General features: G+C 39.3%; 1 protein-coding gene across 4 annotated transcripts in view; it reads left to right on the top strand.

Annotated features, from left to right (window-relative positions):
* Positions 1–1,308: 1,308 nt before the first annotated feature.
* The window catches only part of MCM10 (minichromosome maintenance 10 replication initiation factor), a 36,383-nt gene continuing 22,669 nt past the window's right edge, over positions 1,309–15,022 (top strand). The window contains exons 1-8 of one of the 4 annotated variants that reach the window (XM_037143535.2): positions 1,309–1,395; positions 3,034–3,117; positions 8,090–8,431; positions 9,217–9,321; positions 9,461–9,598; positions 10,624–10,795; positions 12,583–12,748; positions 14,781–14,948. In XM_037143535.2, the coding sequence (XP_036999430.2) occupies positions 3,111–3,117; positions 8,090–8,431; positions 9,217–9,321; positions 9,461–9,598; positions 10,624–10,795; positions 12,583–12,748; positions 14,781–14,948 (1,098 nt within the window). In that variant the 5' untranslated portion in view covers positions 1,309–1,395; positions 3,034–3,110. The other 3 variants (XM_037143536.2, XM_037143537.2, XM_037143538.2) reach the window with 3 other exon arrangements.

Below are 15,022 nucleotides of genomic sequence, written 5' to 3'. Positions count from 1 at the left end.
TATTCTGCTTCTACTATCTCTACTTTAGAGAACTCAACTCTATTAACTAAACTACATCCCAGATTAACTAGATTTGTGTTTGAAGCCCTGATATGACCCCCTGGCTTCAAACACAAATCTAAAGATATCCGCCAAATTTCCACAGCATCCTCTCAGCCTGAAATCATCATGGCTTTTGTCCAAAACAAGTTCCTCCTTTAGATTTCTAGCCCATTTCTATAATTCTGCCAGTGTCTCCCAATTATTGCCAGAATGGCCACTGTCCTCTCCTTTTCCTGCCAAAGGTAACTTTCCTTTAGTCAGTTACCAAAGCAGACAGGTTTTCCTTCATGTTTCCTGTTTGTCCCTTCCCTTCAGCTCATATTCTGGGACTACCACAATTTTCCAATGTGCTGCTCTGCCTCCAATTTCTGGCACGTTCAGTTCCTGAGAACCTATCTTTATTAGCTTATATCCCTAAGCAATGCCTTATAACGTAGTAAGAATATAAGTTAATACACATGTAGTGTTTACATGTGCTGGACACAGTCCGTGTGTTTTGAAGGTTTTCTTAATTCTCACACTGCCTATTACTATCCGTTTTGCAGATAAATTGAGGCACTTGAGAATTTACCCAAAGTTGCAGTTAGTATGCGTCAGTTAAAAACCTTGCAGCAAAGCCAATGTTCTTAACTCCAGAATCTAAGCATGTAGCCACTTTTTCTCTACACGATCTACCTTCCTCCCCCACCTGCTCAAAGATGGTCTTTTGATTGCTATGGAAGAAAGTTCCTGACCCAGAGTTCATCATAGTCCACACAATTCATTTTACCTTTTTATTTTAATGTTTCTCGCTCGTCACCTTTTTTGCCTCCATTCCAGCAAGATGGGTGCTCTTTGGCAGTCCCGTCTTACGTAAACTACGCATGTATCACATCTACCAAATCAGACGTAAATTTCTGGAATATGGATTACATCCTTGTCCAACACCCTTTATACCTGAGGCTCAGGAATGGATGATAGTCCCGGAGAGTGTTAGGAATTGAGTTTTGATCTCATGTAAAAATACCATGTGTTAATAATACTTAACTTTCGTGGCGCTGGAGGGCACCAGAACACTTTTCTTTACCTTAAAGGTGCCTAGGATTTAACCTACCGGAAGTCCCCTTGCCCCCAATAAAGAGGGCGTCTGGTCACGAGAGCCAATCAGCTTGCTTACGCAAGGATCCCTTTTTTTTTTTTTTCACCTCCTCAGGTCTCTTCCCCCCAGAGCTTTGATACAGCCAATCAGCGCGATTCAAAGCCGGCGTGCGTCAAACGTCAGAAACGGGGGGGTGGAGTCAAGTTGGAATTTTGGCGGGTCTGGCAGTGGAAAGGAAAGGGAGCGCCGCTGCGTAAGAGGCTGGTGGTGGCTGGGTATGTGAATGGTCCTCGGGCGGCGGGAAAGACGATCCGTCACGCGCGTCTGCGGGAGAGGTTAGAGAGCTCTGGGAGCGAGAGGCGCGGAGTTTGGGGGCAATCGAGTGGGCCAGAAGGGAAGCGGGGCGGCCTTGTGGAGCGCCGGGCGGGCGCTCCTGGGAGGTTTGGCGGCTGCGAGGTTGCGGGGCACTTAGGAAATGTATCGTCATGTGCCATTTACTTTATTTAAAGGACCAGTTTTTTCTTTTTAAAAATACCTTGAAAACGCTTACCAGGTTCATGCCTTTTGGACTTCTCTTACTCATTTTTTAGAAGTCATGGTTTGATTGATAATAATGACTACGCACCATGTACGGGGCTCCACACACTCACTACTTAGGATCTGTGACTCTTAACAGTCTAAAGAGGATGACAGACAAGTGCACAATAGTGCAGTATTGTAATGAAAAGGATGAATTGAGAGGTTGGTCTGGAAAGTCTTAGAAAAATGATAGTTAAGCGGAGACTGAAACGTGAGAAGGAGCTGGGGGAGAACTTTCCAAATAGCCTGATGCTTGAAAACACTCAGTGTGTTCAAGAAGTTGAATGCAGTCTAGTCTTTTCTCCTTTTAAACTTTTTTTATTTTAGAGGGGAAAGGGAGGGAGAGAAACATCAATTTGAGAGAGAACACTTCGATCGGTTTCCTCCCATACTCACCCCAGCCCTGGACCAAACTCTGAACCCAGGCATGTGCCCTGACCGAAATTGGACCAGAGAACTTTCAGTTTGCAGGCCGATTCCCAACCAACTAAGTCACACCATCCAGGGCAGAATGCAATCTAGTCTTACTGGAAGGTGTTTGGGGGGTGAGTAGAGGTAGGTGGAGTGGACTCACAGAAAAAATAAAAAAAAATAGAAGTAGGCAAGAGACAGAGTATCCATTGCGTCATAGGCTTTGTAAATTTTGTTCTAAAGACAATGGAAGATCATTAAAGAATTTTTAATTAAAGGACTACTGCTATTGGATTTGTGTTCCTAAAAGATTACTAAGGAAAGAAAAGATTACTATAGCTGTTGTACAGAGAATAGACAGAGGAAACCAATACAGGAAGCTAATGTAGCCAGTAGTCAGGGCAAAAGATTGGCAGTGGCTTGGACTAGGCTTTTGGTGGTAAAGTTGGGGAGAAGTGAAAGTTTTGATCAATAGTGTGGGATAGAACCCATAGCACTTGTCAGATGGCCCTAGGTATGAGGGTGAGGAAAGGGCATGGGTTTGGGCCCAAAGGATGGTTGCTTATAGAAATGAACAAGACAGTTTTCTCCCTCTAGACCCTCAAAGAACCTATAATCCAGCAGATTTCCCCAATAGATGCAAAAGTAATACTGTTTACAGTTTGTCTCATTCATGTAACCTAGTATCATATTAACTCCTCTATACCTTACCTGTGTTTCTATAACCAAAGTTTGCAAAACATAAAAAGTAGACTGCTTCCATCCTAGGAGGAAGGTGGTATTGGTGGTAGGAGTGAGAAATGGTTGGCATCTGGATAAAGGCTATGGTTAGATCCCCTAGGATTTGTAGGATTCTGGGTTTTGGGTTATACAGTGTGAGCAAGAGAATTGAGGGTGACTTCTCGAATCATAATTTCACACAGCTAGGATTCTGCATTGCTGCTGTCTCCTGGACACCTGATCCTTCTTCGAAGTCACTGTTACCTGTTCTCTAGACATCATGGATGGTAAGTCCTGGCAGCATTCTCAGTTTTCTTTTGCTTTTAAAAAATTATCCTTTTGTCTATGGATTTATTGTCTGCCCTACTTACAAAATAGTGAAAATAGCTGCCCTATCCTCAAGTATTGTATGAGCAGTTCACTTTAGTCACGGAACATTATTTCTTACTAATCAGGTGGGTTTTCTCCTCCTGGCAACACTAATTTTCTTTCATAATAATGATAGCTGACATGTACTTACAATGTGCTGAACACTGCTCTAAGGTCCTTAATTATACAAACTAACTTAACCCATTGAGCCTTAACCCATGTGTCCTTAACCCATTTCTGTATTTTATAGACAGAAAAAACAATGTTTAGAAACTTGTCATAGGTGTAACTCAGAGCAGGGATTTGAACCCAGGCAGTCTGACTTCAGACTTTACTTTTTATATTGACATCTGTTAAAGACGTTTTAGTCTAACTCTGTCTTAAATTTTTTTTATTTTTAAAAAAGACTTTATTTATTTTTTTACAGAGAGGAAGGGAGGAAGAGAGGGAAAGAAGCATCAATCTGTGGTTGCCTTTCGTTCACCCCCTACTGGGGACCTGGCCCACAACCCAGGCATGTGCCCTGACTGGGAATTGAACAGTCAACCCTTTGATTTGCAGGCTGACACTCAACCCCTGAGCCACACCAACCAGGGCTTAAATTTTTGTAGTTTTGTTCATTTTGCAGGAATGAGTGCAAAGCATTTACTTTTTAAAGAAATATGCTATAATTAGCAGAGCTTAGCCAGGGAGAAGCATAAAATTTATTGTGCTGACTGTGGAAGAGATACTAACAAATTATTTTTCTGGTTGTGTAATTGAGTTCATTTCCTGAAACTGTATTTTTAAAAATCCAAGATTATTATACATTGCCTTAAAGAATAGAATTAAATGTTGAAATTCATCACACTGTGATATTATGTGAAATTGATTGCACCTTTAGTATAATGATAGTTTCCTATCTCCTAAAGTCATCAAATTACCTACAGTGCACTTTATGTAATTGAAAATTTAACTTTTTGCTATGAAAATATGTGGTGAATGAGTATGTGTTCTCTAAAAAATCGTTGTACCTAATAAAATCTCATTGGTTGGTATGGCCTCACAATTTGATCCAGTATAGATGAAATCAAATGTTTCCTGGTGCTGGTTAGTGTTGAACAACATTCCTGCTTACCTTCTAGTAAGGAGAGCAAGATAAATAAGTAGGAAAATATCTGGTGGATAGTAGGATAGGAGACACTGGGTTGAGTTTGTATGCTGAGAGAAATGCTCCAGAATATGGCAGAATTGGTGATGTGGGGAAGAGAGAGCTGGTGATTATCAGCTGACATCCTTAGGGAACTGAGAGGCATGCATCCAGTTAATAAATGGAAGAACCAGCTGGCCATAAATAGGACTAGACACTTTATCCATTGTCATAGGAGGAAAAACAGAGACTCTATATTCAGGTTTAGTAGTAAAAGATGATGAAATCTGATTCTTTCCCTTTTTTAAACGTGGAACAAGATCATCAGCTAAGAGTAAAAAGGGAGGAGAGTTATCAGGTTTGAGAAGAGACTGAAGTGGTTATAGAATAGGAAAACAAACGTCTTAGGGAAGTGTAAAATTTTTGAGCACTGTTGAATGCCTGCTTGTTCTTGGCTGGTATATATTTAAAGTTACACCGATCAGCATGGTGGTCTTTCTCCAGGGAGAGTTCACCAGTTGGGGTGCAGGCATGGAGGTGGAAGTGTGTTGCATTTAATCAGGGTCAATGTTTTTGGTCAAGGTCAACATTCATAAAATTTTTAAATTTTTATAAAGACAAATTAATAGAAAATATTCACAGTGAATTCTGAATGATAAAATGGGCTATAAGATGAATATAGAAAAAATCTCTTGGAATATGACACTTTTATTATTAGGTTGCCACAGACCTTTAGAACTGAATTAGACATGAGGTGTACTTTTTGTATCACTTTGTATATATTTTAAATTTTATTTTGTATTTATTTAATAACACATGCCACTATAAAAAAGAAATGATTTTGTCAAGGAACCTGAGGTCACGAGAGAAAAACAAGGGAGTGAAGAGTTGTTAGAAGGCAGTGATTATAATGATAGAACATGGATCCAAAGTGAAGTGGAGGAATGGGGAATGAGGGATGGTGAAAATGTCATAGGAGGGTCAGTGGATTGGAATTCTTAAGAAAGATGGAGGGGAAAGAGGAAGGCATCCCAAAGGACTTCAGTAGATGACAGCAACCAGGAGGGGTTCTTGATGAAAAAAATCTGTTGTCATGTTCTGTGTTCTTGAAGAAAGGTTAATAGCTCCAGAGTGACAGTGATAAGCAAGAAGATAATCAGGGCTCTCGAGTTGATTACCAAATGTTGATTGCATGCCTGGTGCGTCCTGACCACTAGTCTAGCACTTAGAATACGAGATATGAGCAATTAAACAAATTCCACTCAAGGGGCAGCCATATTTCTGTTGTAACAGCCACTGAGGATATGGGAAAACTTGATGGTAGTAGATTCTAGTTCCAGATAGAATCCAGATAGAATTCCCATGAGTTTGTAAGGATATCCATGGGAAAGCAGATGATTTTGGGTGGTGACCGACAGAAGCTGGAATGCTAGGCATCATGGATTAACCCAACTGCTTTCATGAAAGAAGATGGACAAGGCCAAGAGTATGGAGCCACAAGGTAACATTTTTCACATGAGACTCCCAGTGGTGTGGGCTAAGGCCTCTTCTTGGGGGGATGTTCTCTGTAGCAGCTGGGAATGAGAGAGGAGGGCCTCTTGGCCCCCTTGCCAGCACGTGGCCATCTCACCTGGAGCATGGGGAGCCAGATTGTCTCTTTTCTCTTGCTGTACCCTGCAGTCTTACAGTCTTTGTGGACTAAGCATTCAAAACTAATTGATATGCAACTTCTGACTTTAAGCCTTAGACCCATCATCAGTTGCTAGACCTTACGTTTGGCTGTTGGCTCTTTCCCATCTAGTATGGCAGTGAAGAGTAATGGAAAGGACACTGGTTTCCTGATCTAAGCTCTCCATCCTAACCCAGGCTCCCATGCTGCCCTGTTTAATCATGTGACCCTGGACAGGCCTCTACCCTGTCTGGACTTCGGCTCCTGTCTTTCCAGTGGGGATGGATCACCTATCTTTAACATTTTTGTTTTAAATGCCTCTGATTTCATGAAGGAATAATGCCCGAAAGGGGGGAAAGTGAGCAAAGAAAATAGACAAATCAAAACAGAAGAAATCCATTGGCCAATATACATAGCAATTCTTTATCTCACTAGTAAGCCTGGGAACACAGGTCAACACCATGAGCTGCCTTTCTGAATCATCCAGCAGATTGGCGAAACATCTTAGGTGACCTATCAAGTACTGGTGAGGTCGTAGAGAGAAATGGTACTCGAATACAGTGCTGGTAAGAGTACAACCACTGTGGGAACAACTTGGCAGTATCTAGTGAAGCTGAAGAAGGTGCGTACCTGACAACAGTCCAGGGATTTCACTTCTGATACGTGTTTCCAAGAAACTTTCACACATGTACAAGAAGGTGTATACATGATCATGGTATAGTTTATAGTGTAAAAAAATTGGAAATAGTCTATATGTTCTTTATTGGAAAGTGGGTTAATAAAATGTGATACAGTCTTACCATGAACTACTAAACAGCAATTGAAAGCTGAACAGCAATACTAAACTGAAGTATATGTTTTGATTTGGACAATCTTACTTACATGTAATGTTGAATAAAAACAGAATACTGAGTAATACATACAGTGTGAAATAATCTATGTAAATAGTTTTGAAACAGCCAAACACTGTGTATTAATTATGCATACCTATATATTTATGCTAAAAGCATGAAAAATGGACTAGAATGATATACCAAAATTATGATAGCCATTGCAGTGGGGCCTGAAGGTAGTGTAAGGAGTTTGGGGTAAGATGTGGTGTGATAGCCATGGCTGGTGTGGCTCAGTGGACTGAGCGTTGGCCTGTGAACTGAAAGGTCACTGGTTTGATTCCTGGGCAGGGCACATGCCTCAGTTGTGGGCCAGGACCCCAGATGGGGATGTACCAGAGGCAACCAATTGATGTTTCTCTTGCATATCGATGTTTCTTTCCTTGTTTTCTCCCTCCTTTCCCCTCTCTTTAAACCAACCAAACAAAGAAACATTTGGCATGGTAAGGTTTTTTTTACGTTTTTTAAAAAACTAATGTAATGGCCAAAAACAGACCTGACAAAATGTTAGTGGTGGCTAATTCTGGGTGATAGGATATGAGTACTTTTTATGCTATATGAGGTAAATGCTAATGTAATTGCCTTTACCTTTCTATATTTTTAAAAAATTGCTCAGACAATTAAAACTGGGGGAATATATACATCTAGGTCCTAAATATATGTTTAGTGTGTTTTCCAGTTATTCTTTGTGGGTTGAAGTCAGTATGCAGGAAGTTATCTCTTTAGCTGATATGGCGTAGGGAAAAAGATCCAGCCCAGTGACTGGCCCAGTATAGTTATTAAGCAGATATTGGCCCCTTCTTAGCCCAGAGCCCTTCAGAAGACTTGGAAAGAGAAGGTAGAGATAAGACCAATAATTATACCAGGCAAATTAGTGAATTGGTAGAGTTACTTTAATTGCTATATTAATGTTGAATTTTTTAAAGATTTTATTTATTTATTTTTAGGGAGAGGGGAGGGGAGGGAGGGAAACGTTGATGTATGAGAAAAATATCTTTGTCTTCCATGCCCCCAACTAGGAACATAGTCCTCAACCCAGGCATGTGCCCTGGCTGTGAACTGAACCAGTGACCTTTCGGTTTACAGGCCAGCACTCAATCCACAGAGCCACACCAGCCAGGGCTAATAATGAATGTTTTAATTAACTATGCTTGTCATTAGCAGTTTTTCTCAGGTAGGCTTATTTTCTCTCTTTCCCCTAGCGGAGGAAGATGAATTGTCTCTGCTGACCGCATTGCTAGAGGAGAACGAGTCAGCCTTGGATTGTGATTTACAAGAGAGCCACTACGTGACCCAGGATGATGGTAAACCTGACGCATTTGATGAGCTCTTTGATGCTGATGGTGATGGTGAATCTTACACAGAGGAGGTTGATGATGATGAAGTGGAAAAGACTCAAGACCAAAAGGAAAATTTGGCTACTCTCTTTGGAGATATGGGGGACTTATCCGACGAAGAAGAAGCTCCTACATTGCATCCAGCTAAAAACAGACCCCTCCCTGCTCCTGCTTCCACTCAAGGGAAAACTAATCAAGAGTTGCAAGGTGCCCTCACCACTTGCTTTCTCTGGACTAGATCAAGATGAGTCTGATGTTTTCGTTAAGATAGCTCTTCAGTCAAGGCTGGAGATAAATGACTTTGTTTAAAAAAAGTTGTCTGGGTTAGTACATCAAACATTTAAGACCAGCATTTCAGCATGCAAAGTGACAGACATCCGGTGACATATATATGTATCAGAGGCAGCCTGTTGTAACTGATCCTTCACAGGGTGACGCTAATACTTTTCATCCTTATTACAAAAAACGTATATGTAACTCTGGAATTTATATGCATATGGAGCTAGACTCAAGACTATAAAAGCTACTGCACATTGTTTGAACTGGACACCATTCTGAAGGGAAGCTTTGAGGAGGGCCTTTTTCTTATTTCTGGCATCTTATATTTTTAAATTATAATAAAATACAGTGGTTGGCAATTTCTTCTGTTATAGAATCAAGCCTTTTTTTTATTGATTATGATACTCAGTTTGTGAATTAAGTGTAGTTATGTCTTGATTCCTAAAAACTTGCTGTAGATAAATATATCTGTCAGCAGTACAGATTCATAATTAGCCTTGGTACTGGAGGATTGATTACCAGAAATAAGTTTATTTCTCTAAAGGAACCCCTTTGAAGTGCAAAATTTAATTGTGAGTTCTCCATATGTGACTATATTGTGTGTCTGGAGGTTTTGGGTGAAGATGGGTGGACACCAAATATAATTCTAGCACTTTAATCATGCATTATATTTCTTCTGGTTTGGTTCTTAAATCAATATTTTTTCTCCATAGATGAATTAAAGAAGTTGCAAGAGCAAATGAAATCCTTACAAGAACAGCTAAAAATGGCTACAATTAAACAGCCTGCAAGTCCAGCCCGTCCACATAAACCCCCTGGTAATCAGACTGTAATTCTAGAAATAGTATGCATTTCTGTTACTAAGAAATTATTTCTGCATCCAATTCCTTGTAAAACAGCTTTTGAACCCCTTTCTAAACTTTCTTGACTAATTTTTTTTTTACTTTTAATCCTTAGATAAGTCTCCTCGTCCCCCTCTTAAGGAGAAGAAAGTTCAGAGAATTCAGGAGTCAACATGCTTTTCTGCAGAACTTGATGTCCCTACTCTACCAAAGACCAAGCGGGTGGCTCGGACACCGAAAGTTTCACCTGCAGGTGTAGTAGTCAAGGCTGCCTGGTTTCTCACTTCTCTGACGCTGTTGAAAATATATTTTGGAACTGTCGCGTGCGCGCGCGCGCGTGTGTGTGTGTGAATGTGCATGTGTGTGAGAGAGAGAGAATGCTGGTCTGCCCGCTAAGAAAAGTAACTTTCTTGGGAATGGAAACCATATACTATATTGTGTACTGGAAATTTCTCTACATCTCACAGTGCTTAGAAATTTATTATTTAGAAGGTATTTACTAAATACTTAATGGGTTGAAATTTTTAAAATTCTAGTCTGGTTGATTTGAACTGTAGTAAATATAAACACTGGATTGCATTCTCATGCTAGGAATATAGAAGTTTAATCTTCTGGCTTGTGAGACTGTGGCACAGAGTCCCTTATAAAGTGGTCTGGTTTTTTTTTTTTTGAAGTTAGCTTGTATTAAACCAGGTCTATTCTTTAGAAAAGGTTTCTCTTTCAGTAGTCTAGAATAGTACTCAAATAAAAGCCTATTTCAGCACACACATGTAACAAAATGAAATGGAAAAAATTTGTAAGCTCTATTGATTTTGTCGTATTTGCACCAATTTGCCCAAAGTGATTATCCTTTAAAAGATGGAAAATTGTCTGTAGATAACATAGCTTAGAGTAAGTAGCATTTTTTTTTTACTATGTGTATTCAAAAGGCCATTTTGAGTAGCATTGGCATACGGCACAATAATAGAGAATAGTGGCTATTTAAGTTAGATTACATTAAATAAGACATTCATTTCATTAGAAGCAATAGTCAGTTATAAGTGATTAGTGGCTACCATACTGGACAGCACTGGTATAAAACATTTTCATCACTACAGAAAACTTTGAGACTATACTGCAGAGACTTTGTGTAATACAGAAATGATCTCGTGGGCTTCCTTTGTTCTCTCAAGATTTGGTTATTGCATGTGTTGATGAAAAAAGCAACAATTCCATGAACAGTGTTATAGTTATCAGTGTGGTATTTTTCCCCACTTAATTTTTATTTTAATTTTCTAGAACCCAAAAGCTCACTTTCATGGATGACAAGTGCACCCTCTCAACCACTCCAAATGACTCCTGGTAACAAACCTAGTGGGATGACTAGAGATTCCTGTGCAGGGACCCCCAAGAGTTCTGGGGAGACAACAGAGCCGGTCTCCATGGAAGCTTTCTCCGGCCTGAGGCTCAGGTCAGTAATTGACAGCCCCTCCAGAAGCCTTTTCCTCCTTCCTAAGGGTGAGCCTTTCAGATATAGTACAGCAGATCCACACAACACCAGTAGCTGTGGAACTTGACGAAACTTGGCATTGAGCACGGGGTGTGACTCAGTACATTTGCATCTGAAATATTTAAGGAAGACTTTTGTTTGTTTATGTATGTGTGCATGTGTGTATATACATGCACACACATTTATATAGACATATGAAATTGGCAGATAGTATATTTAATCAGAAACTGACAGATAGAAACAGTAATAGAGACTTTTTAAATACATAAGGCTATATACAATGTAACCAGGATAATAGTATCTTGTAATTGATGTTAAGAAAAATAACTGTATTCTTTTTTTCTTAATAACTTTTAAGGCAAATTTATATTCTTTGCATCTGTTATGTGGAAAAAATAAGATACTCAGTTAACATAGGAATAAATTCCAGGATCAGTTCAGTGAAAAGCCTATACTTTTAAAAATTCTCCACTGCGTCTCCGCCATTACTTCTCTTGAAGCCCAGGGCAGATCCGTAATCTTTACTCTGAGACCAAATTGCTTGTAGTACAGTCCACGTGAGTAGCCAAGTGCATGCCCTCTAGAACACTTAAACCTTGTCAATCTAAACTAAAACCGCCAAGCTCTTGAATTATATATTACTAAGCAGGGGGAAAACAAGTAGCCGCCATTCTACAGTATGGTACTGTACATAGACTAATGCAATCAACATGCATTGTGAAGATTCAGTACTCCAAAATAAAAAAAATTCAGTGTCTTAATTATGTTTGAGACAGAGTCTGAGGGGTAGAATGCGATAAAAGCTCTCTGAGGAGCTCCAGTATTCTTTTTCAAGGTGAGCATGTCCTTCCTGAGGGGATACTGCCTGCTCCTAACCAGCTCCCAGTTGGCACTCCCCTTGGATAATGAAAGATATTGCTGATGCAAGTGTACCACGTGTGAATTGAATGGACGTAGACCAAGTTGAAACTACTCAGTCAAAGCTTCCCAGTAGCGGCCTACAAATTTTGGGAATTGCAGAATTGTTTGAGTACCTGAACCTCAGCCTAAAAACATTCTGAAGACTAATGATCAGATGATAACCTGTTAACGTTTTTCATTGTTCAGAGTTAGCTCTAGGACTTTGTATTCCAGAAGACTTCTGAAAGCATCAAAGTCATGTTTATTTGTACTTTATCTTGTCCTTTAATGTGTATCAGACATGGAACAGATGTTAATATTCTATTAGAGAAAAACGATTTGCAAATCTACCAGGTTTTGGCCAGTCATTAGGAACAAGGTTACGTTAATTGAAGCTAGAGTCAAGGCCTTTGTTTAGTATGTGAAAATGTTGGCTTAACAAAATCTAATTAGAAATGGAACCAATACAATTCTTGTAGAACTGATGAGATTTAAATATTTATTTATATCCATTCATGGTATTGTATTAAAGTCAAAAGATGTTCTTTTAAAATGATATTATAACTTATACAATTGATAAGAACTCAGAGAGTTTATAATCTTTTTGCTTTCTATATAAGCCCCAATTTATATTCAAGAAAGCACAAATTTAACCTTAAAAATTACATTATTTTTTAATCTGCTGTAAAAATGTCCACCTAGCCCATACTATGTAACTAAACCTTCCTGAAAACAGTTTCGTTAGAGATTTCTGCCTATAACAACTCTTAACCATCTCATTACAGTGCCAAGTAATCTTTTTTTAGACTAATAGTCCCCTAATTGCAATTGCTGGTTTCTTGACCCAGACGGCCTCGAGTGTCCTCCACAGAAATGAACAAGAAAATGACCGGTCGAAAACTGATTAGACTGTCTCAGCTCAAGGAAAAGATGGCAAGCGAGAAGCTGGAAGAAATAGACTGGGTGACATTTGGGGTTATATTGAAGAAAGTCACTCCGCAGAGCTTTAACAGTGTGAGCCATTTTATTGCTTTCTTAGCTGCTTCTTCACAAACTGGCAGTGGGGACTCATGCTCTTGATTTGTTAACCAGTGCCCATCAGCATTTCATTTTGAAATAATTGTTAGTAGGTTCTCAAGTTGCCACACCATTATTGAGTTGGTATCCTAGGGTTTATGTGTAAAGAATGCTCCACTTAAAGAAGATCTGGGTGTATATATTACTTGGGTTTCTCATTGCCCATATAATTCCTTTTTTTAAAAATAAGATTTGATTTGTTTACTTTTAGAGAGTAGGGAAGAGAGGGCGAGAAACATCAATGTGTGGTTGCCTCTCATGTGTCCCCCCACTGGGGACCTGGCCTACAACCCAGGCACATGCCCTAGACTGGGAATTGAACCAGCAAACTTTCAGTTCACAGGCAGTCACTCAATACACTGAGCAACACCAGCCAGGGCTCCCACATAATTCTTAACTGGGTTTCATTTGTCATTGTTTTGTTGACATGTAGTTGTCCTTGCGATACTATACTCCCTTTTGTGGAGGACAGGAGCGGGTAATCAAAGAGGCTGACTTTTCAGATCCTTTGAGAACTTACTAGATGTAAAGTGTCAATTGCAGAAGTTCTCACATTGCTGATCTCTGCCCCCACAGTGTGGCACATTTAATACGATGGATATTATAAAAGATCTAACAAATTTTAAAATTGCAGTTGGCTGAGGCATAACAAAATTATTTTGTGTCCTGTCAAGTCAGAAAACCTGGGTTCTAACCCTCATTCTTCCTTTAACTAGCTATGTAGCCTGAGGGTGACCCTTAATCTTTCTTTAAGCACCTCCATTTCCTTATCTGTAAAATGAAGGAAATGGCTTTTAATTATGTGCAAAGTCCCTCCTATTGCCTAATTACAATGATTAGTCGTGCTTAATACTAATTTTATTCTCTAATTTAGATATTGCCAACTTTAGGGGTTTTTTTTAGTGAGTTCTGACACCAGAAGTTGAGTTTTAGATTCTAGCCCTGTTCTGTGTAGGTAAATGTGATTAAGTCTGGTTTTTATTTAAGTTTTTAATTGCATCACAACTGGGTATAATGACATTTGATATAATAGGTGTGGGATTTTATATGAACTCTTCCAAGAAAGGAATTGTACAAATCCATGGAAGAATAATTATACCTGAGTCCAGGCAATAGCTCACCATAAACTATCATTATACCTACTCTGGGATTTTCTGAGAAATAGCTTGATTTAATATTATTCATCTGCCCTGGCTGGTGTGACTCAGTGCATTGAGTGCTGGCCTGCAAACCAAAGGGTCACTGGTTTCATTCCCAGTCAGGGCACGTGCCTGGGTTGTGGGCCAGGTCCCCAGTAGGAGGCACGTGAGAGGCAACCACACATTGATGTTTCTCTCCCTCTCTTTGTCCCTCCCTTCCCCTCTCTCTAAAAAAATAAATACATAAAATCTTTTAGAAATAATATTATTGGTCTATTTTTTTTAATCTGTAAGCATGGAGAGTTTTCATAGTTGAGTTGCATTTCTTCAGATATTTAGTAATACTTATGAAATTTTACAGTTAAATGCAACTAGTTTTCTTTAGTGATGCTTTTTTTTCTAAGCTAAGCAAAGACTTAGAAGCATCAAGCTGTAAACTTATTAATATTAATACTATCATTAATCAGTGATAAATAATAAATTTATATTAGTGGTAGTGCTACAGCTTCCTCCTGTCCTTTTAACTGTTGTTCACACATGAGTGTGTGTGTGTGAGTGAGAGAGATTGGAGAGGCAGTGCTATCCCTTTGCTACTTAGACCTGAGAATTAAAGACTCCACTGACAAGTCTGCTCTGGCTTGCCTTAACTTCACCTGCATCTCTAAAATGAGAAGGATAGTACTAAAGCCTAGAGAAAGGATTCATTTATAGACATTCTGGTGATTATATATTCAGGGTGGATTGTGTATATATTTTTCTACAAACTGTAAATGGAGACAGTGTAACACATCATTTAAAAAATCATTAAAATTAATAAATATTTGTTCCAGGGGAAAACATTTAGCATCTGGCGACTGAATGATCTTCGTGACCTGACACAGTATGTGTCGTTGTTCTTGTTTGGAGAAGTTCACAAAGAACTCTGGAAGACTGAGCAGGGTACTGTCATAGGGCTGCTCAATGCTAACCCCATGAAGCCCAAGGATGGTTCAGAGGAGGTGAGAATCTGTTTCCATGATTATTGGTGGGAGGGCCTTTGCAACTTAGTCAAAAATATTTGTATTAGTTTACG

This window comes from Artibeus jamaicensis, unplaced genomic scaffold, assembly GCF_021234435.1.
Source record: "Artibeus jamaicensis isolate MK-2021 breed Jamaican fruit bat unplaced genomic scaffold, CSHL_Jam_final contig_426, whole genome shotgun sequence".
In the NCBI taxonomy this organism is placed as follows: Eukaryota; Metazoa; Chordata; class Mammalia; order Chiroptera; family Phyllostomidae; genus Artibeus; species Artibeus jamaicensis.
This window is presented reverse-complemented; position numbering and strand designations above follow the sequence as displayed.